Genomic DNA, 24,314 nt, shown 5'->3' with positions numbered 1-24,314 from the left:
GTGAGCCTAGCAGGGATTGTAATTCTTTCCGGTTACATGAGCCGGTATGTCTGTAATGATTGATGTCGTGGAGGATGCTCGTGATTTTCCCCTGGGGAAGATTGGCTTCCATAGCCACTAAATCTAGTTGTATCCTTAAGACATTGATAACTGTGTCGGGACCCTCCGTCTTCTTAAGTGAAACTGGTACCCCTAGTGAAATGAAATAGCTTGACTGCTTTACCCAAACTGCAAGAGGGTGAGGAATTACTTTAAATAAATAAGAAATCATCTAGATAATGTACAATGGTGTGGCACCTGCATGAATTCATCAGGAGCCAACACAGAGTTTCTGCGAAGGTTATAAAAATCCTTGGGCTACTCTTAGACCCAAAAGTGAGCCTAGTGAAAAAATGTAGGCCTCTCCATTTGATCCCGTGCAATGGATGTATGGGTAACAATTTAAAGGCGTTGACAATATCGGTCTTGCTAAGCCATGAACCCATGCCAGTCACCATCTATGGCATTGTCAATTGTGGTGTATTGCAGTGAGAACTCCTCTGAGGGTATTAGTGAGTTAAGGCTCAGGACAACCGAGGAGTGCAGATGGATCTATAATCAGTCTCTGCTTAGCCGAGTTTTTCCCGGTGACCAGGCCAATAGGTTTAGTCCTCCAGTTGGAAAAAGGCGGCACTTTAAACGACCCTAATATAAACCCCTGCTCCAGTTCTTGTTGTAATAACACCTCTACCGACTCGGTGTGAGCCATAGCTGACTGTAGGTTATTACACTCTAAAATTCCCGCTGGCAAGTGAATAAGGCCCCTGTGGATCCCCTGGGTGAAACCTGTTATCAATCCACCAGGTGTCATGAAGGGTGAGTGGATAGCAGATGAACTAGAATACCAACTGTAACTGATGTCAAATAAGGTTTATGATGCATTTTATTTGGGCACATGGCTTTCGCATGAGCTCTGAAACAGTGAGAGCAAACATGCAACAAACGACAGGCACTGTAACCACATGCACCTTCATTAAAATTATTGCAAATTTGCAACTTGCCAAGGTATATAATCCAGGGGTCCCAGTTTATCCTTGCCTTGTTTCTCAACCCTAGTAGTGCCCGGGATGGCTGTGTTAGCGGTGGTGTCAGGTGTATTGGGACAGAAGTTGGCCGAATGTGCAGTTGATGAGCAAAGTGCACAAGCTGGGGATCTTAGCCCAGCGAAGTGTCTAAGGAACAGCTCTGTATCCAGTTGGCTCCAATCCAACCTGACATTGTACTGGGCCAGAGCTGCCACTGCCTTTGCTGAAAACGACCGGTGGTAGTCATAGAAAGACGTACCCCTGTATTTGCTGCAAAGATCTACCAGCTTGTGCATATAGAGGTCTAATTCCTCCCTACTATGTGGGTGCCCTGAGCACAACACATCCCTATAAATACCCAATGCTATAACAAAATCTGGAATTGATAGTTTTTTACTGAGTCTTGGATCTCTAGCTTTCAGCACAACGAGATATCCCTATATGCGTAAGTGCGATTCTCAACGACATCCTGAGAGGCAATCCAAAGGGAGACAAGATTTACATCTTGGTACTCCAGGATGTCTTTTTTAAGATTCGCCGAAACCATATGGGCCGGGTTAATGACGTGCTCTTCTGCACTAGAGTGGGTACACTATTACCCGGTTGTAGCTGTGGTGAACCTGGCAGTTCAGCTGAGAAAGGCTCAATTGTAGTAACGGGAAGGCTACATGCTTTCAGTCTTTCTAGCCTGTCTTTTCCCCATTGAGGATACTAGGGAAGCGATCATCATATGGATGCTGGTGTCGTTTTAGCCACTCGAGCCCTCCCCTGCGTCTGTATTGTCTGTGCAGGTGCGCATAAGCCGGAATAGTACCGCTTTGTTTGCTGTTGCTGGGAAAGGGATGCTGCATTTGCTTAGCTCGGCTGTGATGTCCATGACCTGATGGATGCGGGGCTACTGGTGTCGCCCTTGCGTGTGGGAGTAGCAGATCTGGCCGGAGTGCTGGGGACTGATACATCATCACAGTCATCGGGAATCTGAGACATACTGAAATATAGTAATAATATGCTTAGACCCGGGGGTATGTACTGGCTGGCTAGCTAGCTAGTGCCAAGTGGCAAAATGATTCACTGGGCCAGTGACAGGTGAGACCTACCTAGTTGCCAAGTGGCTTTAGAGGCTCTACCTAAGTGTTGGCGCAAGGGGTTTCGTGGCCACTGAAAAGTTGTGGCGGGGTGTTGGCCTCTTGGTGACTGTTAAACAGAAGATAGACAGGCCGTGACAAGTGAGGCATTAACTATGCAACAAGCGAGGCAGCTGGCTATGATTTGGCCCATGGGGCGTATTATCTCCTATGTGGAGAATGGAGGTAGGCCTCTGAGACTAAGGCAAAGAGCGCCAAAATTAAATTACCTAAATGGCCACCTAGCTCTCTATCAGCCAGTAACCTAATTGTTAAGCCAAAAGGCTCATGGAGCGGAAATGGAGCGGAAATCTCATACCTGGTGGTAAGGAGTGTGTTTGAAGGATCAGCCATGTGATAATCTGAGATCCCAGCTAATAAGGAAGGCCTAAACCAAATAAAAGGTATATAAATAGTCATACTGAATCAGCAAGTGGATATGACATATAATACCTTAAGCTACCCACCTATAAATTAGGCTGAGGCTTTAAATGAGTCAAGCGTGTTTCAAACAGGTAACCTTGTAATCTGCTAAACTTAATGTAAGATATGAAACCTGTTATGCTTCATGCCCCTGAGTAATATAGTAACCTCACTATAACCAAAATATATAACCGGTATCCATAAAGCTTAATAAACCGTACTCAACCCATAATACTATGACCTACCCACCTATGCATTTAGGATTTGAGGTTTGAAGAGCCAAGCGCTGCTCTACTAGGGAACTTTGCAATCTGTAAAACATGACATATGGTTTGTCAGAACCATAAATTCCCCAGAGTGACTGAGCAAATGACCCGACACCTTAGACTTTAATATATTAACCAGTTAACCAGGTTCTGAAAGCATATAAAATAGTGACATCCACAATCTTTGAAACCAGAGGTGAAACCAACACAATATATTTTTTTTTTTTTTTATGATTTGTTACAGATTTAGATTTAAAGAGTTAGGCTTAATTCTATATATATATAATGTACAACCAAACCATGGTAAAGCATAACAGTACTTGACCCCTGCCAAAGAGGAATTAAACACCACGGAGGCCAGTCCTCTCCAAGGGGGAAGTTCCAGTATACCGAACTAATGACACATGACTGCGGGAACCAAAGGTGCGAAATGTGTCTAGCCACAGAATGTAGCCTGTGACCTTCCATGGTTTTCCTTTAGGTACAACAGTAGCAGAACTAACAAGCTCCCCGCCGAAGTATGCAAAAGATAAACATGGGGCACGGAGGCCCTATACGGCCATAGAGTCTCTGTGCCCTTCACCCACCTAACTCTGCGACCGTGTCCATGGGACTATGTCCCCATTTGTCATACAGGTTGTGTGACAAAAAAATAGATAAATAAACATGGTAAAATAGCTTGCTGAATATTTTGAAAGATTTTTTTTCTGCTAAGGAGAAAACATTTTATGACACCTATAGAACAGGTTTACCTTGTTCCATATGCAACAGTACACGTCTTGCAAGGGTGACTTTCATTATAGATTCTCCGTGCCCAGTTGTGGATACAGCACCAACAAAGTTATCAGCATATCCACCAGATCCTTAAAACAAACAAAAATAAAACAATCTATCATAATTTTTTATTAGATCTCTAAAAAGGTATACTATCTGTAAAGAATATTTCTTACTAATGATATTAAATTGCTATAACCTGAATTTCCACTAATGTTAAAGAATTTCTTTCCCCCAATATTTTTAGGTCTGATAAGAAGCCTAGATTTTTTAATATGTATGCTTCAATAAACAATCAGTTGTGCAAAATTGACTAGTAAGTGCAAATTGAGGACAAAATAACTAAATCAAAAACATACACTGAACAAAATTATAAACACTTTTGTTTTTGCCCCCATTTTTCTTAAGCTGAACTCAAGATCTAAGACTTTTTCTATGTACACAAAAGGCCTATTTCTCTCAAATATTGTTCACAAATATGGCTGATAAATCTGTGTTAGTGAGCACTTCTCCTTTTCTGAGATAATCCATTGCTGAGATAGGTGTGGCATATCAAGATGCTGATTAGAAAGCATGATTATTGCACATGTGTGCCTTAGGCTGGCCACAATAGAAGGCCACTCTAAAATTTACAGTTTTACTGTATTGGTAGGGTCCGGGGGGGGGGGAGGGGTTCGAAAACCAGTCAGTATCTGGTGTGAACACCATTTGCCTAACGTGGTGCAACACCTCTCCTTCGCATAGAGTTGATCAGGTTGTTGATTGTGGCCTGTGGAATGTTGGTCCACTTCTCTTCAATGACTGTGCGAAGTTGCTGGATATTGGCAGGACCTGGAACAGGCTGTCATATACGCCGATCCAGATCATCCCAAACATGTTACATTCTGTGGTTTTTTTCTGGTATTGGCTTTTGATATCCAGTGCACTTTTTACAATTCTTCTTTAGTTTTTCTCGTTATCTATTCTATGTCTGTTTTTCTTTATGCTGGGTTTTCTGGGTGCATTCCTTTATTCTGTTCCTTGAATTCCCAGTCTCCTGGATTCCTTTATATGTTTGTTTTTTGTTGCCACACCCATTCATTTAAACTCAACCTGTCAAACAGAACTTCTGGTCTTTCTTCCCTCAAGTGTTACCACTCCTGTGTCTGTCTCCCTCCAAGTCAACGGCGCTACCATCACCTCTACCTCACAGGCTCGCTGCCTGGGTGTTTTTTTTTACTCAAACCTCTCCTTCACCCCTCATGTCCAATCAATCACCAAATCCTGTTGCTTCCACCTCAATAACATAGCGTGCATCCGCCCCTACTTAACGCCAGATGCAGCTGAGGTGCTGGTCCATGCTGCTGTTCTCTCTCGCCTTGACTACTGCAATCCCCTTCTCAGTGGTCTTACATGTTCCCAGATTGCACCGCTGCAATCTATAATGAATGCAGCGTCGAGCCTCATTTTCCTGTCCGCTCGCACCTCCGTCAGTCCCTGCAATGGCTTCCAGTTAGATATAGGGCTCAATTTAAATTCTGGTGCTTACTTACAAGTCCCTAAATAATGCTGCTCCAACCTACCTATGCTCCCTAATACGTAAGTATGTCCCGTCAAGGCCCCTATGCTCTGCCAAAGACCTACGTACATCCTCTGTCTGTGCTCCCACCTCTAATGCTCGCCTCCAAGATTTCTCCAGGGCTGCACCTCTGGAACTCCCTTCCCTCCTCCTTAAGACTTTCACTCAGTCTCCACTCATTCAAAAAAATCATTGAAAACTCACTTCAAGAAAGCATATCAATTAAACTGCTAGCATGTTTTTATCCGCCACGCCCCATGACTCCTCTCCTGCAACTGTCAAAATTACCTAGTAAGCCCTCAGTGAATACTTTTCTAACAACCTACTTAATACCCCTACTTTTACCCTTTGTGTCACTATACCCCACTCCCTCTAGAATGTAAGCTCATTGAGCAGGGCCCTCCACCTCTCTGTTTCTGTACATCTAGTTGTCTGGTTACAATTGCATGTCTGTTAGTCCACCCAATGTACAGCGCTACGGAATCTGATGGTGCTATATAAATAATAATACTTAATCCTTTTTGTTTCAGTGGGCTCATTCCTCTGCTCCTTTCCTTGCAGGTAAGTACTGTGTGTGTTTTATTATTGTACTTTGAGTCATGCATAACTAGGCAATTAGGACCCACTGTAATTGGAGTACTTTGGCACAGTGGTGGGAAACATACATCTTGGCCATTTATGTATGTCTAAATCGTCAATGCTTATTACATATATGGTACTTAGTTATTTCTCCTCTTGTTTTGCCTTGTATCTTGTCTTGTTTTATTTTGTCTTGTATTCCCAATTCATGCCCTGTCCATGTCCTGTTCTTGTTTTCCCTCATGTCTTGTGTACTATTCTCGGTTCTGCTTTCTGTCCTGCTCAGGTTCTGTGTTCTTCTAGTAATATCTTGTTATCTTGTTTGGTGCCTTTTCTAGTCTAGCTTTTTTATAGTACTGGATACATATCTGCATAATATCTAGCTCTTGGGATCCGCAGAAGCTGCATCAGGGTCCTGGTATGTAGCCGCACAAACCCAGTGGGCATGTGGTTACCCTGCACCGGGCCCTGATTGTTCATTTCCATGCTGTGACACTTACCAACATCCGGCATACAGGGGTCCCGGTCTCCGGACCGCCACCAGTGACACTCAATGGGTGACAGGTCCGGTGAGTATGCTGGCCATGCAAGTACTGGGATGTTTTCAGCTACCAGGAACAGATCCTTGCAATATGGGGCCGTGCATTATCATGCTGCAACATGAGGTTATGGTCGTGGATTAATGACACAACGATGGGCCTCAGGATCTCATAACGGTATCTCTGTGCATTCAAAATGCCATTAATAAAATGCACCTGTGTTCGTTGTCCATAACATACGCCTGCCCATACCATAACCCCACCGTTACCATGGGCCACTCGATCCACAACGTTGACATCAGCAAACTGCTCACCCACACGACGCCATACATGCTGTCGGACATCTGCCTTGTACTGTGAAAACCGGGATTCATCCATGAAGAGAACACCTCTCCAAAGTGCCAGACACCATCGAATGTGAGCATTTGCCCACTCAATTTGGTTACGATGACGAACTGCAGTCAAGTCGAGATCCAGATGAGGACGACAAGCATGCAGATGAGCTTCCCTGAGACGATTTCTGACAGTTTGTGTAGAAATTCTTTGGATATGCAAACCGATTGTTGCAGCAGCTATCTGGGTGGCTGGTCTCAAACGATCTTGGAGGTGAAGATGCTGGATGTGGAGGTCCTGGGCTGGTGTGGCTACACATGGTCAGCGGTTGTGAGACCGGTTGGATGTACTGCCAAATTCTTTGAAACACCTTTGGAGATGGCTTATGGTAGAGAAATGAACATTAGATACATGGGCAACAACTCTGGTGGACATTCCTGCAGTCAGCATGCCAATTGCATGCTCCCTCATAGCTTGCGACATCTGTGGCATTGTGCTGTGTGAAAAAAAAGATCAGGGTGGTGCAGTAGACATTGCTTACCTAGATTTCAGTAAGGCTTTTGACACTGTTGCACATAGAAGGCTTATCAATAAACTGCAATCTTTGAGTTTGGATTCCAATATTGTTGAATGGGTAAGACAGTGGCTGAGTGACAAGCAACAGAGGGTTGTAGTCAATGGAGTATATTCGAAGCTTGGGCTTGTCACCAGTGGGGTACCTCAGGGATCTGTATTTGGACCCATTCTCTTTAATATTTTTATTAGTGATATTGCAGAAGGTCTTGATGGTAAGGTGTGTCTTTTTGCGGATGTTACTAAGATATGTAACAGGGTTGATGTTCCAGGAGGGATAAGCCAAATGGCAAATGATTTAGGTAAACTAGAAAAATGGTCAGCGTTGTGGCAACTGACATTTAATGTGGATAAGTGAAGATAATGAATCTGAGGAAAGGGATTTAGGGGTGATTATTTCTTATGACTTAAAGGTAGGCAGACAATGTAATAGAGCAGCAGGAAATGCTAGCAGAATGCTTGGTTGTATAGGGAGAGGTATTAGCAGTAGAAAGAGGGAAGTGCTCATGCCATTGTACAGAACACTGGTGAGACCTCACTTGGAGTACTGTACACAGACCATATCTTCAGAAGGATATTGATACCTTAGAGAGAGTTCAAAGAAGGGCTACTAAACTGGTTCATGGATTGCAGGATAAAACTTACCAGGAATGGTTAAAGGATCTTAACATGTATAGCTTGGAGGAAAGACGAGACAGGGGGGATATGATAGAAAAAATTAAATACATAAAGGGAATCAACACAGTAAAGGAGGAGACTATATTTAAAAGAAGAAAAACTACCACAACAAGAGAACATAGTCTTAAATTAGAGGGACAAAGGTTTAAAAATAATATCAGGAAGTATTACTTTACTGAGAGGGTAGTGGATGCATGGAATAACCTTCCAGCTGAAGTGGTAGAGGTTAACACACTAAAGGAGTTTAAGCATGTGTGGGATAGGCATACGGCTATCCTAACTATAAGATAAGGCCAGGGACTAATGAAAGTATTTAGAAAACTAGGCAGACTAGATGGGCCGAATGGTTCTTATCTGCCGTCACATTCTATGTTTCTATGTTTCTAAACTGCACATTTTAGAGTGGCTTTTTATTGTGGCCAGCCTAAGGCACACCTGTGCAATAATCATGCTGTCTTTGATCTTGATCTTGATATGCCACACCTGTGAGGTGGATGGATTATCTCAGGAAAGAAGAAGTGCCCACAAACACAGATTTAGACAGATTTGTGAACAATATTTAAGAGAAAAAGGCCTTTTTTTGTGCATAGAAAAAGTCTTTGAGTTCAGCTCGTGAAAAATGGGGGCAAAAACAAAAGTGTTGTGTTTATAATTTTGTTCAGTCTATGTGTCCCAGAACCACTACATTAAGATGGAGTGGTTCTTGTAATTATAGTGTCATTTTAATTGTTTGCCTTTAATTTTGGAATAGTACATACACGGGTACATGTTATTGTTTGGCTAATGTAGCTGAATGCATTCCTCAAATCTAACTCATAATAAAAAAGTTATACAATTAATTCTACATAGGAAAGTTATAGAGATAGTAGAATATCTTATTTTGTTGTTCACGCTATTTTCCTATATATAAAAATTTTATCCCTTAAATGAATCCAAAGGGATGCATTCCAAATCACCATAGAAACACTAAAGAACAAAATCTAGCTTTACAGTGGAGGAAATGTAACGTTTACAAAGTTGTAATTTCAAACATTATAGTTCTATTGAAAAAAAAAAACAGATTAAAAATGAGACACTATTATCATTTACTATATTGTTTTAAATACCGGTTTTATTTTTGGGAAACTTAAATGCTGAATAGGGAAAAGGGTGGAAAAAAAGTTGTACACTGCAGCTACAATGAGTAATAACAGATATCAGGCTGCGAACATCTAAATTAGACTAACTTGGAAGGTGTTTTGACAGTTTCATAGGTTATTGTAAAATAATTGAACATAAAATATTTGATCTCAGTCAGAAAATATGTATCTCACTTGCACATCAATTGTGAAATGATGTAGTAATTTAAAAAGGCTTGTAAACTATGTGGATTCTATTAAACAATTGTATAGAAAGAATCAATTTCTTATTGAAAGTCTATTTTCTCCATATTCCTAGGGACTAAAACTTTCAGAGAATCTGATTATAAATGAAGAGAGAAATATTTGTAAAAAACCATAGAGAAAATGTACAGCTGCTAAAGTGTTCCAATTTTTGGATAGGGGATATTTATATTTTTTGTTGATTAATGTTTAAAATTTTAGAATTTTAGAGTTTTGGTATAATTGCATTGTAATAAAAAATAAAGGTTTCTGATTATTTAAATAAATGTCATACCTTGCTAATATGCACAGTATTAAATGTGCTAAAAACAAATCTTCAAACCTTAAAGTGAAAATATAAAAATAATAAATGTCCAGCACAAACCTTTAAGTTCAGTGATCCTTTATTAAAGTGTCAAAGAAAAAGGTGACATAACTTAGCATGTACTAAACATTCTTTATCTTACTAAACTATTTTTGGATGGGGTGGAGCCAGGGTCTGTGCACCCTACGTGACCAATAGTGATGTCCCGAACTGTTCGCTGGCGAATAGTTCGTGGCGAACATCGCTTGTTCGCGTTCGCCACGGATGGCGAACACATGAGCTGTTCGGTCTGCCCCCTATTCATCATCATTGAGTAAACTTTGACCCTGGCCTGTACCTCACAGTCAGCAGACACATTCCAGCCATTCAGCAGCAGACCCTCCCTCCCAGACCCTCCCACCTCCTGGACAGCATCCATTTTACATTCATTGTGAAGCTGCATTCCTAGTAAGAGTAGGGACAGTGTAGCTGCTGCTGATTTGATAGGGAAATTGATAGCTAGGCTAGTGTATACAGTGTCCACTACAGTCCTGAAGGACTCATCTGATCTCTGCTGTAAGGACAGCACCCCCAAAAAGCCCTTTTTAGGGCTAGAACATCAGTCTGCTTTTTTTTTGTGTAATGTAATTGCAGTTGCCTGCCTGCCAGCCAGCCTGTGTGTCAGGCTCACAGCATATACTGTGCCCACTTGCCCAGTGCCACCACTCACTCACTGGTGTCACAATAGCTTGCATTTAAACAAAAGAAAACTTTTTTTAACGTAGTATAATAGCAGTCAGTTTCCTTCACTAGTGTGCATTTCAGGGCCTACCCAGTGCCACCACTCACTCACTGGTGTCACAATAGCTTGCATTTAACAAAAAAAAACTTTTTGGACTGTAATATAATAGCAGTCAGTTTCCTTCACTAGTGTGTGTTTCAGGGCCCTCCAGGGCACAGTGTCACACCAGTGCAACTCATATCTGGTGTAACAGTAGTGTACATTTTTTAAAAAAAATAAAATTTTGACTGTAATAGATTGAAGAGCAGTTAGTTGTCTGCCAGCGTGTGTGTCAGGCTCACAGCGTATACTGTGCCCACTTGCCCAGTGCCACCACTCATATCTGGTGTTACAATAGCTTGCATTTAACAAAAAAAAAAAACTTTTTGGACTGTAATATAATAGCAGTCAGTTTCATTCACTAGTGTGCATTTCAGGGCCTGCCAGGGCACGGTGTCACACCAGTGCAACTCATATCTGGTGTAACAGTAGTGTACATTTTTAAAAAAAAAAATTTTTTTGACTGTAATAGATTGAATAGCAGTTAGTTGTCTGCCAGCATGTGTGTCAGGCTCACAGCGTATACTGTGCCCACTTGCCCAGAGCCACCACTCACTCACTGGTGTCCCAATAGCTTGCATTTAACGAAAACAAAACTTTTTTGACTGTAATATAATAGCAGTCAGTTTCCTTCACGAGTGTGCGTTTCAGGGCCTGCCAGGGCACAGTGTCACACCAGTGCCACTCATATCTGTTGTCACAGTAGCTTGTACGCATATTACCACTAATCGAAAAAAAAAATGACAGGGGCCGCAGGGGCCGTCGTGGTCGTGGTTCTGTGATTCCCTTTGGCCCTAGAATAATGCCCAGTGTTCAGAGGCCACGTACCCTGAACTTGAAAAGTTCTGAGGACATAGTTGACTGGCTAACATAGGACACCCAATCTTCTACAGCTTCCGCTCGGAACCTCGACGCACCATCCTCCTCCAGCTTAGCTTCGGGCACCTCTCAAGTTACCACTCGCCCGCCTGACGCCACCACCAACACTAGCACCACAGCCGCTTCACTTGATCTGTCAGAGGAGTTATTTACACACCAGTTGGAAGAAATGAGTGATGCGCAACCATTATTGCCAGAGGATGTAGATAACAGGGATATGTCTCAGTCAGGCAGCATTACACATGTACAGTGTGATGATGATGATGTTGTACCCACTGCTGCTTCCTTTGCTGAGTTGTCAGATACAAGTGAAGCGGTTGATGATGACGATGCGTCTGTAGATGTCACGTGGGTGCCCGCAAGAAGAGAAGAAGAACAGGGGGAAAGTTCAGATTGGGAGACAGAGAGGAGGAGGAGGAGACGAGTTGGAAGCAGGGGGAGGTTGTCGCAAGGAGCTAGTGGCACAGTCAGACAGCATGCATCGGCACCCGGTGTCAGCCAGACAGCATGCCAATCAACGCATGCTGTTGCCACCACCAGAATGCAGTCATTGCAGAGCTCAGCAGTGTGGCATTTTTTGTGTGTCTGCCTCTGACAACAGCGATGCCATTTGCAACCTGTGCCAAAAGAAACTGAGTCGTGGGAAGTCCAACACCCACCTAGGTACAACTGCTTTGCGAAGGCACATGATCGCACATCACAAACGCCTATGGGATCAACACATGAGTACAAGCAGCACACAAACTCAAAGCCGCCATCCTCCTCCTGGTCCAGCATCTTCAGCCACGTTAACCACTGCTAAACTCCTTGCCCCCTCTCAACCATCCGCCCCTCCGTCTCTCGCCTTGAGCAGTTCCTGCTCATCTGCCCACAGTCAGGTGTCTGTCAAGGACATGTTTGAGCGTAAGAAACCAATGTCACAAAGTCACCCACTTGCCCGGCGTCTGACAGCTGGCTTGACTGAACTCTTAGCCCGCCAGCTTTTACCATATAAGCTGGTGGAGTCTGAGGCGTTCAAAAAATTTGTAGCTATTGGGACACAGCAGTGGAAGGTACCCAGCCAAATTTTCTTTGCACAAAAGGCAATCCCCAACCTGTACTCGATTGTGCAAAAGGAAGTAATGGCATGTCTGGCACACAGTTTTGGGGCAAGGGTCCATCTGACCACTGATACCTGGTCTGCAAAGCATGGTCAGGGCAGGTATATCACCTACACTGTGCATTGGGTAAACCTGCTGACGGCTGCCAAGCATGGAATGCGTGGCTCTGCAGAGGAGTTGGTGACACCGCCACGACTTGCAGGCAGGCCTGCTGCCACCTCCTCTACTCCTCCTACTCCATCCTCTTCCATAACATCCTCGACTGAGTCCTCTTGCGCTGCTGCGTCTTGCTCCACATCAACGGCACCCCCCCCCAGCTCCCCAGGTACTGTTCCACATCCCGGTTACGGCAGTGTCACGCCGTCTTGGGGTTGACTTGCCTGAAAGCAGAGAGTCACACTGGACCAGCACTCCTGTCCGCCCTGAACGCACAGGTGGATCAGTGGCTGACTCCGCACCAACTGGAGATCGGCAAAGTGGTTTGTGACAACGGAAGAAATTTGTTGGCGGCATTGCATTTGGGCAAGTTGACACATGTGCCGTGCATGGCACATGTGTGTAATCTGATCATACAAAGCTTTGTGCATAAGTACCCAGGCTTACAGGACGTCCTTAACCCCTTAAGGACACATGACATGTGTGACATGTCATGATTCCCTTTTATTCCAGAAGTTTGGTCCTTAAGGGGTTAAGCAGGCCAGGAAGGTGTGTGGCCATTTCAGGCATTCCTACACGGCCATGGCGCACTATGCAGATATCCAGCGGTGAAACAAACTGCCAGTGAGGCGCTTGATTTGCGACAGCCCGACACGTTGGAATTCAAAACTCCTAATGTTCGACCGCCTGCTCCAAGAAAAAGCCGTTAACGAGAATTTGTACGACCAGGGTGCTAGGACAGCCTCTGCGGAGCTGGGAATTTTTTTGCCATGTTACTGGACGCTCATGCGTAATGCCTGTAGGCTCATGCGTCCTTTTGAGGAGGTGACAAACCTAGTCAGTCGCACCGAAGGCACCATCAGTGACATCATACCATTTGTTTTCTTCCTGGAGCGTGCCCTGCGAAGAGTGCTGGATCAGGCCGTAGATGAGCGTGAAGAGGAAGAGTTGTGGTCACCATCACCACCAGAAAAAGCCTTATCAGCATCGCTTGCTGGACCTGCGGCAACGCTGGAAGAGGATTGTGAGGAAGAGGAGTCAGAAGAGGAATGTGGCTTTGAGGAGGAGGAGGAAGACCAACCACAACAGGCATCCGAGGGTGCTCATTGTCACCTATCTGGTACCCGTGGTGTTGTACGTGCCTGGGGGGAAGAACATACCTTCAGAGAGATCACTGAGGACGAGGAACAGGACATAAGTAGCTCGGCATCCAACCTTGTGCAAATGGGGTCTTTCATGCTGTCGAGCCTGTTGAGGGACCCTCGTATAAAAAGGCTGAAGGAGCCTGTACTGGGTGTCCACGCTACTAGACCCCCGGTATAAGCAGAAAGTGCCTGAAATGTTACTGAATTACGGGAGTCGGAAAGGATGCAGCAGTTCCAAAATCAAATAAAATGTATGATTTACACAGCGTATAAGGGTGATGTCACAGCACAATGGGAATCTAACAGGGGAAGAGGTGAAAGTCATCCTCCTCCTCCCCCGACCACGCCGGCAAGGACAGGACGCTTTAAAGACGTGTTGTTGATGGAGGACATGCGGAGCTTTTTAAGTCCTACGCATCGCCACAGCCCTTCGGGATCCACCCTCAGAGAACGACTCGACCGACAGGTAGCAGACTACCTCGCCTTAACTGCAGATATCGACACTCTGACTACTGGGTGTGCAGGCTTGACCTGTGGCCTGAGCTATCCCAATTTGCGATAGAACTTCTGGCCTGCCCCGCTTCAAGTGTCCTGTCAGAAAGGACCTGTCAGGGTACCTGTAGTCTCTACCTCAGAGGAGGTGAGAGACTTAGACGTTTATCCTCCCAGAGGGGTTGTTTCTTCCGTTCCTCGCGGTTCTATCGGCCATTTACAAGCCAACCGCGAGGGATCCACTTCCTTATATGACGCGACGCTCAGTAGTCGACGTCATGACGCCAACCCGGGTCGACCTGTCAGTCAAGTCCCGAGCACTAATCAGGACTCGTCGGGGGCGTGATTACCCTCTAGAATCAAGGTATAAAGTAAGGCTTTTGGCATCTGCTCATTGCCCTGTCGTGGTTCTAGCCTGTCTAGTCACTCAGTGCTCTTGTATTCTAGTTGTCTCTTTGGTTCTGACCCGGCTTGTTTGTACTACCCTGTTTATCTCTGTTACCCTTTGACTCGGCTTGTCTCTCGCTTACCTGTCCTCTCGTTCCCTCGACCTCGGCTTGTTCCTAGACCATTCTCTACTTACTCCTTACGTTAAGTCCGGCCATTCTAAGGTCCGGTATACGTACCTACCACCTGTTTGTACTCTGCGTGTTGGATCCCTGTCCCGATCCTGACAGGACCTTCAGTGCAGCAGGAGGTATTGTCACTGAGAAGAGAAGTCGCCTAGGTCAAAAAAGTCTAGATTACCTCACCTTTATTAAGATGAATGAGGGATGGATCCCGAAGGGACTGACAGTGGGCGATACATTAGACTAAAAAAGGCCTGATGAGATGAGCTGCCTTGGGCTAAAAATGGTCCACACGCTGCTGTATTTTAGCTCTGAATGCCGGTTGACTTGCGTGACTTTTCCGCCACCAACTAGGGTTCAAGCCGCAATGTTTTAGGGCACTTTCTGCCTGGGAAACAAACATCAATTTTTCTGGCCGCTGCTACAGCAGCGGCTGCAACAATACCTAATTTTTCAGGCATGTGTACATGCATACTTTTTCGGCCCTCTGGTGCTGCACTGTGGCTTCAAAAACCAAACCAAAAAAAGGCACATAACAGGGATTAAACTGATAGGAATAGTACTACTTAACACACCACTCCTATCTGGTGGCACATTAGATTGCACGCGCAGTGCCCCAAATTTGAAGTAGGAGGACCGACCAAGCATCTTTTTCCATCTCCTGGTTCCTAAAATCGATGCCATATACACGTCCCCTGATAGGGCGCCAGCTCGTTATTCTCTTGGGCGCCAGCTCGTTATTCTCTTTTTCACTTCACTAGGGACACTTTACTGCACTATGGGCACTTAGACCCACTCTTTGTCTTGCACACTGTTATTCCTAGCCAGCATCTGTGATGGGAAATCAGGCAGTCATCTAAACGTTTAGATTGAGCTGTAGCTTAGAACACCCTTGAAGGTGTTTAAGGAGATTAGGGCTAGTTTAGAGGATTCTTCTTAGACTTCTCTGGGTCTTTATATCCCTTCTACTTATCCAGCATTTCTGGAAACTAGCTAAGAGAAAGGGTGACTGTGTGTCTGTGATACATTTAACTTTATATCACCTTATTGACACTTTATTACTCCGGTCTCCATACTCTCTGCCTATACCCATCTATTTAGAGGGAATTTCCTTGCCCCTGCCAATATTATATAATAGGTAATAGTATTACCATTATTACACAATTAGGTCTCTGAGGACAGGTGTCAATCCATATCTGCCAAGTGACCCTATGTAGGGGGAACAGTCTCTATTCTGCTCTGTGTCAGTGTGTATCATGGTCTCCGAGGACAGGTGTCAATCCATATCTGCCAAGTGACCCTATGTAGGGGGAACAGTCTCTATTCTGCTCTGTGTCAGTGTGTATCATGGTCTCTGAGGACAGGTGTCAATCCATATCTGCCAAGTGACCCTATGTAGGGGGAACAGTCTCTATTCTGCTCTGTGTCAGTGTGTATCATGGTCTCTGAGGACAGGTGTCAATCAATATCTGCCAAGTGACCATATGTAGGGGGAACAGTCTCTATTCAGCTCTGTGTCAGTGTGTATCATGGTCTCCGAGGACAGGTGTCAATCCATATCTGCCAAGTGACCATATGTAGGGGGAACAGTCTCTATTCTGCTCTGTGTCAGTGTGTATCAGGGATCCTTAGCATAGGTGTCAATACATATCTGCCAAGTGACCCTATGTAGGAGGAACAGTCCCTATTCTGCTCTGTGTCAGTGTGTATCAGGGATCCTTAGGATAGGTGTCAATCCATATCTGCCAAGTGACCCTATGTAGGGGGAACAGTCTCTATTCTGCTCTGTTTCAGTGTGTATCATGGTCTCTAAGGACAGGTGTCTGCCAAGTGACCCTATGTAGGGGGAACAGTCTCTATTCTGCTCTGTGTCAGTGTGTATCATGGTCTCTGAGGACAGGTGTCAATCCATATCTGCCAAGTGACCTATGTAGGGGGAACAGTCTCTATTCTGCTTTGTGTCAGTGTGTATCATGGTCTCTGAGGACAGGTGTCAATCCATATCTGCCAAGTGACCCTATGTAGGGGGAACAGTCTCTATTCTGCTCTGTGTCAGTGGGTATCATGGTTTCTGAGGATAGGTGTAAATCCATATCTGCCAAGTGACCCTGTGTAGGGGGAACAGTCTCTATTCTTCTCTGTGTCAGTGTGTATCATGGTCTCTGAGGACAGGTGTCAATCAATATTTGCCAAGTGACCCTATGTAGGGGGAACAGTCTCTATTCTGCTCTGTGTCAGTGTGTATCATGGTCTCTTAGGACAGGTGTCAATCCATATATGCCAAGTGACCCTATGTAGGGAGAACAGTCTCTATTCTGCTCTGTGTCAGTGTGTATCAGGGATCCTTAGGATAGGTGTCAATCCATATCTGCCAAGTGACCCTATGTATGGGGAACAGTCCCTATTCTGCTCTGTGTCAGTGTGTATCAGGGATCCTTAGGATATGTGTCAATCCATATCTGCCAAGTGACCCTATGTAGGGGGAATAGTCCCTATTCTGCTCTGTGTCAGTGTGTATCAGGGTCTCTGAGGACAGGTGTCAATCCATATGTCAAGGTGTCAATATGTCATATGTCAGGTGTCAATCCATATCCATTGTGAATTAGGAATGTTAGGTGATTTCTGCCCTTAATGGATTAAAACGAGACTCTGCGTCAACTGTGTAATTTTCCATGGGAGTTTTGCCATGGATCCCCCTCCGGCATGCCACAGTCCAGGTGTTAGTCCCCTTGAAACAACTTTTCCATCACTTTTGTGGCCAGAAAGAGTCCCTGTGGGTTTTAAAATTCGCCTGCCCATTGAAGTCAATGGCGGTTCGCCCGGTTCGTGTTCGCGACATCACTACTTGTAACCCTTGAAATTCAAGAACTGACTGGTCACTTGCTACCTGATATATCCCACCACTTGACAAGTATCACTGTAATGATATAATCAATGTTATTAATTTCACCTGTCAGTGATTTTAATGTTGTAGCTGATCTGTGTAAGAGTTTTAAACCATTAAAGAATAAAACATACTAAAGAACAGAAATTTTAATTAATATGAACATTTTTTGTAATAATTATTTTAAATGTCTTACCTATAATTGGACTGTCTCCAACACGTCCAACCATTTTATTGGTTATGCCTCCAGTTGATGTTGCACAGGAAACATTTCCATCAGAATCGATTGCTACAGCACCAACTGTATCATGTACCCTAAGAGGAAAAATTGATTTATGAAGCAGGGAAATAGACCAATATATATAACATTAACAATTTAACACCTCTCAAATTTAATATACCACATACCACAAATATACCACAGACCCCCCCTAACATATGATTGGCTTCACATGCTAACTATAGATAAGTATATGTTTTAAATCTATACTCTTAAGGGAATATAAATCGAGGTTATCTATCTCTAAATATGAACTTAAAATTCTGAAGTAAAAATGTATGGTTACTAATTAAATAAAATGTATAACCCCTTCACTGACAAAATCCAATATGTTTTTATTTTCATGTATTTTTCAATCTGATATTTAGACAATAAAGCTTCACACATCCTATGCATGATTATCAGCCTGTATAGAAACAAATTGGGCAGCCGGAAACCACTAGTCACTGATATAATGCCTGCAAACTTGCAGAACATTTAAACTCACCCCATGCTTCCAAACAGTAAAGGATATTTTAATTGTCATATCATTCCTACAGTTGGCGAGGGGGAGAAATGGATAGACTCTACCATTTCAACATTTTCTAGAGATTGATAAACATTGCTATAGCAGTTTTAAATGCATTCATTTTAGCACTATATGATTTTATTACATATTTACTGTATGTTGGCATGACACATAAATGCAGAAATTCTAGCAAAGCCTTTAGGGTCCTTACAACTACATATAAACAAAGTATTTAACTTTTTTTTTTTTTTTTTGTCACGCCTAAAATGTTTCACTTACATTTCAGACTCTGTGTGAAATAATGCAAACGATAATGTATACGGTCTCAGGATTTAAATTTCCTAGATAATTTTAATAAATGATGATTGAATAAGTTAAAAATACAATTTGTGTAAAAATACATAATTTAAATTTGTGTTTCTGCAAAATTGCTGTGTTATGATTTGTTTATATGCTAGCTACACATTGTTCCCTATGCTAACATTGTTAAATCAAAAAGTACTTGACAGTGAATAAGTTATATAAATGAACACAGATGAACATTCATACGTTTGGTGATAACTTGCATCCATATCATGTTTTAAAGACTTACTGTGACAAAACGCCTTTTGTTACTGGATTGTTAAGCGACAAGCTGCCCTTTTCCCCTGGCTGTTGGAGGAGCCTGATTGCCAGCCTCCTTCCGCATGACTATGGCCCCTGGGAGATTGGGCCCTTTAAAAACATTATTTAGCCATACCGTAGTGTATTTCACTACTTCTGGCCCTTTAAATACTATGGGGAAGGATTGGTACTTTTTATATGGCACTTTGGATGCAGCCGAAGTGCCGAAGTCGTCGAAGTGGCCGCCATTCGACAAACGAACACGTGGCGGAGGCCATTTTAATTTAGTCGAACATGGTCAGCGGTGTGTGCTAGTAAAGTCATGGAACTAAAATTGGATACACAAATGCACGAACACCGCTGACCCTTACCTTACAATTCGAACGCCATGTTACACTGTGCTATTTGCACGAACAGGGCCCGTTCGTGCATTCGAATGGGACTTAGTAGTTTTTTCTAAGTGAACTGCCTTTAACATCAGAAATTGACCGGCCGCACAGCCCAAATCTATGGAACTGTTTTTGGGCAGGAAAATGTGCTTGCGGTCGGTCATAAAGGACTTCTGTCTATCTTTTTATGTACTGGAGGGATTTGTATGATTTTTGGTTTATATTCAAAGTATGCTGATTCTGAATATGTATGTGAATATGATGCATATTTTTAAAGTTACAGTGAATGTATAAAAAGTGTATTTTTCCTGCCTGTGATAAATTACATTAATCCATTGTGTTCAGTAATTATATCACAGGCAGAGGGGAGGGATTGTAGGTTTGTGCTGGGTGTGTTTTACGGTTTTCCTGTAAATTATTGGTTTACTGTGTCCCACCCTGTGGGATGTTCCCTTGCATGGGGACTTGCATAAAAGCCAGTGTGTGGTCATTAAAAGTTCAGATCATCTTGTACCTTCATGATGTTTTGGCTCATGTTTGGGGGATTGGAGAACTACACTCTGGGGATTGCTATAATCTCTATACTCCCCAGGATATAATCACTAAGCTCTGCTAAGAGCTTGTTCCTGCTCTTTGGAATTCGGAGAGGTCGACCTACTGGAAGCTGGACCCTGGTCTTGGGTCCAGAGTGGGTGGACACGGCGAGACCTCAACCAAGCTGCAGCAGTTCGTAGGAGTCTACAGTGGTTATGGTGTCTGGCTGAGTGTCACGGTAATATACCCCAACACGCAAGAATAGTCCAGATAGTCAGAGGCAAGAAAACAAGATACGTCTTACCGGACCTTAGAATGGACGGACTAGACGAGGACAAGAAAGGACAGAGTCCAGAACAAGCAGAGGTTAAGGGGACAGAGAGACAGCAAAAACTAGAACAAGCCAAGGACTGGTACATGGGAGAGCAAACCGGTGGACAAGACAAGCAAGGATAAAGAGAAAACGGAGTCAGCAACAAAGCCAAGGTCTAGCACCAAAATAACAACTGAACGATACAAGCACTAAAGGGAACTGAACAGAAACCACGATAGGGCAAGGTACTAAGGAACAGGTGTGTATAAATACCCTAGACTTCACTTTGATTGGCCCCTGTCATATCCACGCCCCCCAAAACGTGAGTGTATGGGGAATGTGGCATGACAGGGGCCAATGGGAGACCGTTTCAAATTTTGGCTCCCACTGTCCCTTTAAGAGCGCGCCCGAGACACGCGGCACGCTCTTAGAGTCAGGCGGGACAGGTGACCGCTTCTCGCGGTCACTGCCCACCTTCCTGATTTCGCCAACGGATGAGCCGCGCGCGGCTCGTGCAGAAGCAGGACCGCGCGCGGCGAGAACAGAGGACCCCGGCCGGCCCCTGGAGAGGGTAAGTACCGCTATAGTACCCCCCTGAAGACATGCCCACCGGGCGGGGAGGACCAAGCCTGGCAGGAAAACGAGAATGGAAAGAACGTTTTTCTTCTTTTAAATATAGTCTCCTCCTTTACTGTGTTGATTCCCTTTATGTATTTAAATGTTTCTATCATATCCCCCCTGTCTCGTCTTTCCACCAAGCTATACATATCCTTTAACCTTTCCTGGTAAGTTTTATCCTGCAATCCATGAACCAGTTTAGTAGCCCTTCTTTGAACTCTCTCTAAGGTATCAATATCCTTCTGAAGATATGGTCTCCAGTACTGTGTACAGTACTCCAAGTGAGGTCTCACCAGTGTTCTGTACAATGGCATGAGCACTTCCCTCTTTCTACTGCTAATACCTCTCCCTATACAACCAAGCATTCTGCTAGCATTTCCTGCTGCTCTATTACATTGTCTGCCTACCTTTAAGTCCTCATAAATAATCACCCCTAAATCCCTTTCCTCAGATGTTGAGGTTAGGTTTTTATGTCCAAGATGCATTATCTTGCACTTATCCACATTAAATGTCAGTTGCCACAACTCTGACCATTTTTCTAGTTTACCTAAATCATTTGCCATTTGGCTTATCCCTCCTGGAACATCAACCCTGTTACATATCTTAGTATCATCCGCAAAAAGACACACCTTACCATCAAGACCGTCTCCAATATCACTAATAAAAATATTAAAGAGAATGGGTCCAAGTACAGATCCCTGAGGTACCCCACTGGTGACAAGCCCAAGCTTCGAATATACTCCATTGACTACAACCCTCTGTTGCCTGTCACTCAGCCACTGCCTTACCCATTCAACAATATTGGAATCCAAACTCAAAGATTGCAGTTTATTGATAAGCCTTCTATGTGCAACAGTGTCAAAAGCCTTACTGAAATCTAGGTAAGCAATGTCTACTGCACCACCCTGATCTATAATTTTAGTTACCCAATCAAAAAAATCAATAAGATTAGTTTGGCATGATCTCCCTGAAGTAAACCCATGTTGTCTCTGATCTTGAAATCCATGTGTTTTTAGATGTTCAACAATCCTATCCTTTAACATGGTTTCCATCACTTTCCCCACTACTGAAGTAAGGCTTACTGGCCTATAGTTGCCCGACTCCTCCCTATTACCTTTCTTGTGAATGGGCACAACATTCGCTAACTTCCAATCTTCTGGGACTACTCCTGTTAACAATGATTGGTTAAATAAATCTGTTAATGGTTTTGCTAGTACACCACTAAGCTCTTTTAATAGCTTTGGGTGTATTCCATCAGGTCCCATTGACTTATTTGTCTTTACTTTTGACAGTTGAAATAGAACCTCTTCCTCTGTAAACTCACGTGTAATAAATGACTCATTTATCCCTTTTTTTAACAGAGGCCCCTTTCCTTCATTTTCAACTGTAAATACCGAACAAAAATATTCATTGAGGCAGTCAGCTAGACCTTTATCCTCATCTACATACCTTCCTACTTTTGTTTTTAATCTAACTAATCCTTGTTTTACTTTTCTTTTCTCATTTATGTATCTAAAAAAAGTTTTGTCCCCCTTTTTTACTGACTGTGCTATTTTCTCTTCTGTGTGTGATTTGGAAGCTCTTATAACTTGCTTAGCCTCTTTCTGCCTAATCTTATAGGTCATTCTGTCTTCCTCACTCTGGGTTTATTTATAATTACTAAATGCTAACTTTTAGTTTTTTACTATTTTGGCCACATCTGCGGAGTACCACAGTGGTTTCTTGAATTTTTTGCATTTACTGACAAGCCTAATGCAATTTTCTGTTGCCTTCAGTAGTGCAGCTTTTAAATAATCCCATTTATTTTGGACTCCATTTAAGTTGCTCCAGTCTATACTTAGGAATGGTTTCAACATTTGGTTAAACCTCAGCACAAAATTCCCATTAACACTGAGTCTATCACATAAAGGTGGAAAAACAGAACATCAACATTAGCATAAAAAGTACGTTGAACATAATTGCCACACTATGAAACATTTGTACTTTTTGCATTTATATTATAGCAGGTTGTCAAAGCTCAAGCACAAAAATACATTCTAAAAATATTGATAAGAACTGTTACTTTGTTCACTGCAAGAAAGGCATTTCAATTTGCAGGCTCCGTATATACAGTTGTGTCATTAATAATAGAATTTAGCCAAATAAGACGAATGACGGCAAATTAACACTGTGCCTCAGAGGAGGGATGCTAGACTATTTTTATTGCCACCCCTAGGAGATCGCCTTACTTTGTTATATCAGTAACAAAGCTACTCACTAATTTCCTTTTAAGCTTTTAACTTTGCAAATTCAAGGTGACAATGAACAAACTTCTGTACGATCTGTCTGGCAGGTTTCACACTATGCCTGCCGGACGTCTCAATTTCCATTTCATACGTCTCCAATTTAAATTGCATGGTACTGTTCTTTGAATGGCATTATACAGCTTGGTATGATACCTTATTTAATGGTCTCATTTTACAGCTGATTTCAGCTTTTTACATTAAGAAATGATTTTGTTTTTAGTCCCTGAGGATAAATTGAAACTTTGAAACCTATATAGTTCTTAAAAAGTAAATCAGTATTTTAAAAGTTTTTGAACTGTGATTGCCATCACTAGCTCCAGGTATTATAGACCACTGCATCCACTATAATGATATGCAGTATATAATCTAGCTTATCAAGCAGTTCCAAGGATCGTGGAGCCCCACATCCTGAAAAAAAAGGGTGGTTAAGGGACACTCCAGGCACCCAGACCACTTCTACCCATTGGAGTGGTCTGGGTGCCAACTCCCACTACCCTTAACCCTGCAACTGTAATTATTGCAGTTTTCATAAATTACATTGCAGGGTTAAGTCCTCACCTAGTGCTGTCTACTAGACAGCCACTAGAGGGCACTTCCTGGTCCATAGCACAGGTTTTCTGTGCTATAGCGTCGCTGGACGTCCTCACGCTGTGTGATGACCTCCACCGTCGCTAAAATCCCCATAGGAAAATATTGAAAAGCATTTTCAATGCTTTCCTATGGAGAGGTCTAATGCGCGTGCGCGGCATTGCCGCGCATGCGCATTAGGTCTCCCCAGCCAGTGGGCAGGATCAGTCTGCCCTGCCGGCTGACGTGATGAAGGGGAGGAGCGGCAGTGGAGGAAGAAGCAGCGACGAGGGACATCGTTGCTGCCTTTGGTAAGTGACTGAAGGGGTTTTCACCCCTTCAGCAACCGGGGATGGGAGGTGGGAGGGAGAGGGGACCTGCGGATTGTTTTCCTGGCACTGGAGAGTCCCTTTAAGCCCAATATATCAAATGTTACACAAGGGTGTATTCGCCTGCTAACACTGTTAAATGATGTAGATGTGTTCTTGAAAGAAAACGGATTATAGCATGTTAATCCCTTAAAACATAAGTATAACAAATGATGATGATATCACTGCAAACCTTGCAATTTAATC

General features: G+C 43.3%; 1 protein-coding gene across 2 annotated transcripts in view; it reads right to left on the bottom strand.

The window, feature by feature from the left end:
- The window catches only part of LOC134586975 (isoaspartyl peptidase/L-asparaginase-like), a 100,238-nt gene that overhangs the window by 5,040 nt on the left and 70,884 nt on the right, over positions 1-24,314 (bottom strand). For both annotated transcript variants that reach the window (XM_063442961.1, XM_063442962.1), the window contains exons 5-6: positions 17,839-17,957; positions 3,630-3,740 (exon numbers count right to left, since the gene is read on the bottom strand). In XM_063442961.1, the coding sequence (XP_063299031.1) occupies positions 3,630-3,740; positions 17,839-17,957 (230 nt within the window). The remainder of the gene's footprint in view (positions 1-3,629; positions 3,741-17,838; positions 17,958-24,314) is intronic.

The sequence above is a fragment of the Pelobates fuscus genome, chromosome 2 (assembly GCF_036172605.1).
Source record: "Pelobates fuscus isolate aPelFus1 chromosome 2, aPelFus1.pri, whole genome shotgun sequence".
Taxonomy (NCBI): Eukaryota; Metazoa; Chordata; class Amphibia; order Anura; family Pelobatidae; genus Pelobates; species Pelobates fuscus.
Note: the sequence above shows the minus strand (reverse complement) of the source record. Positions and strands in the feature narration are given on the sequence as shown.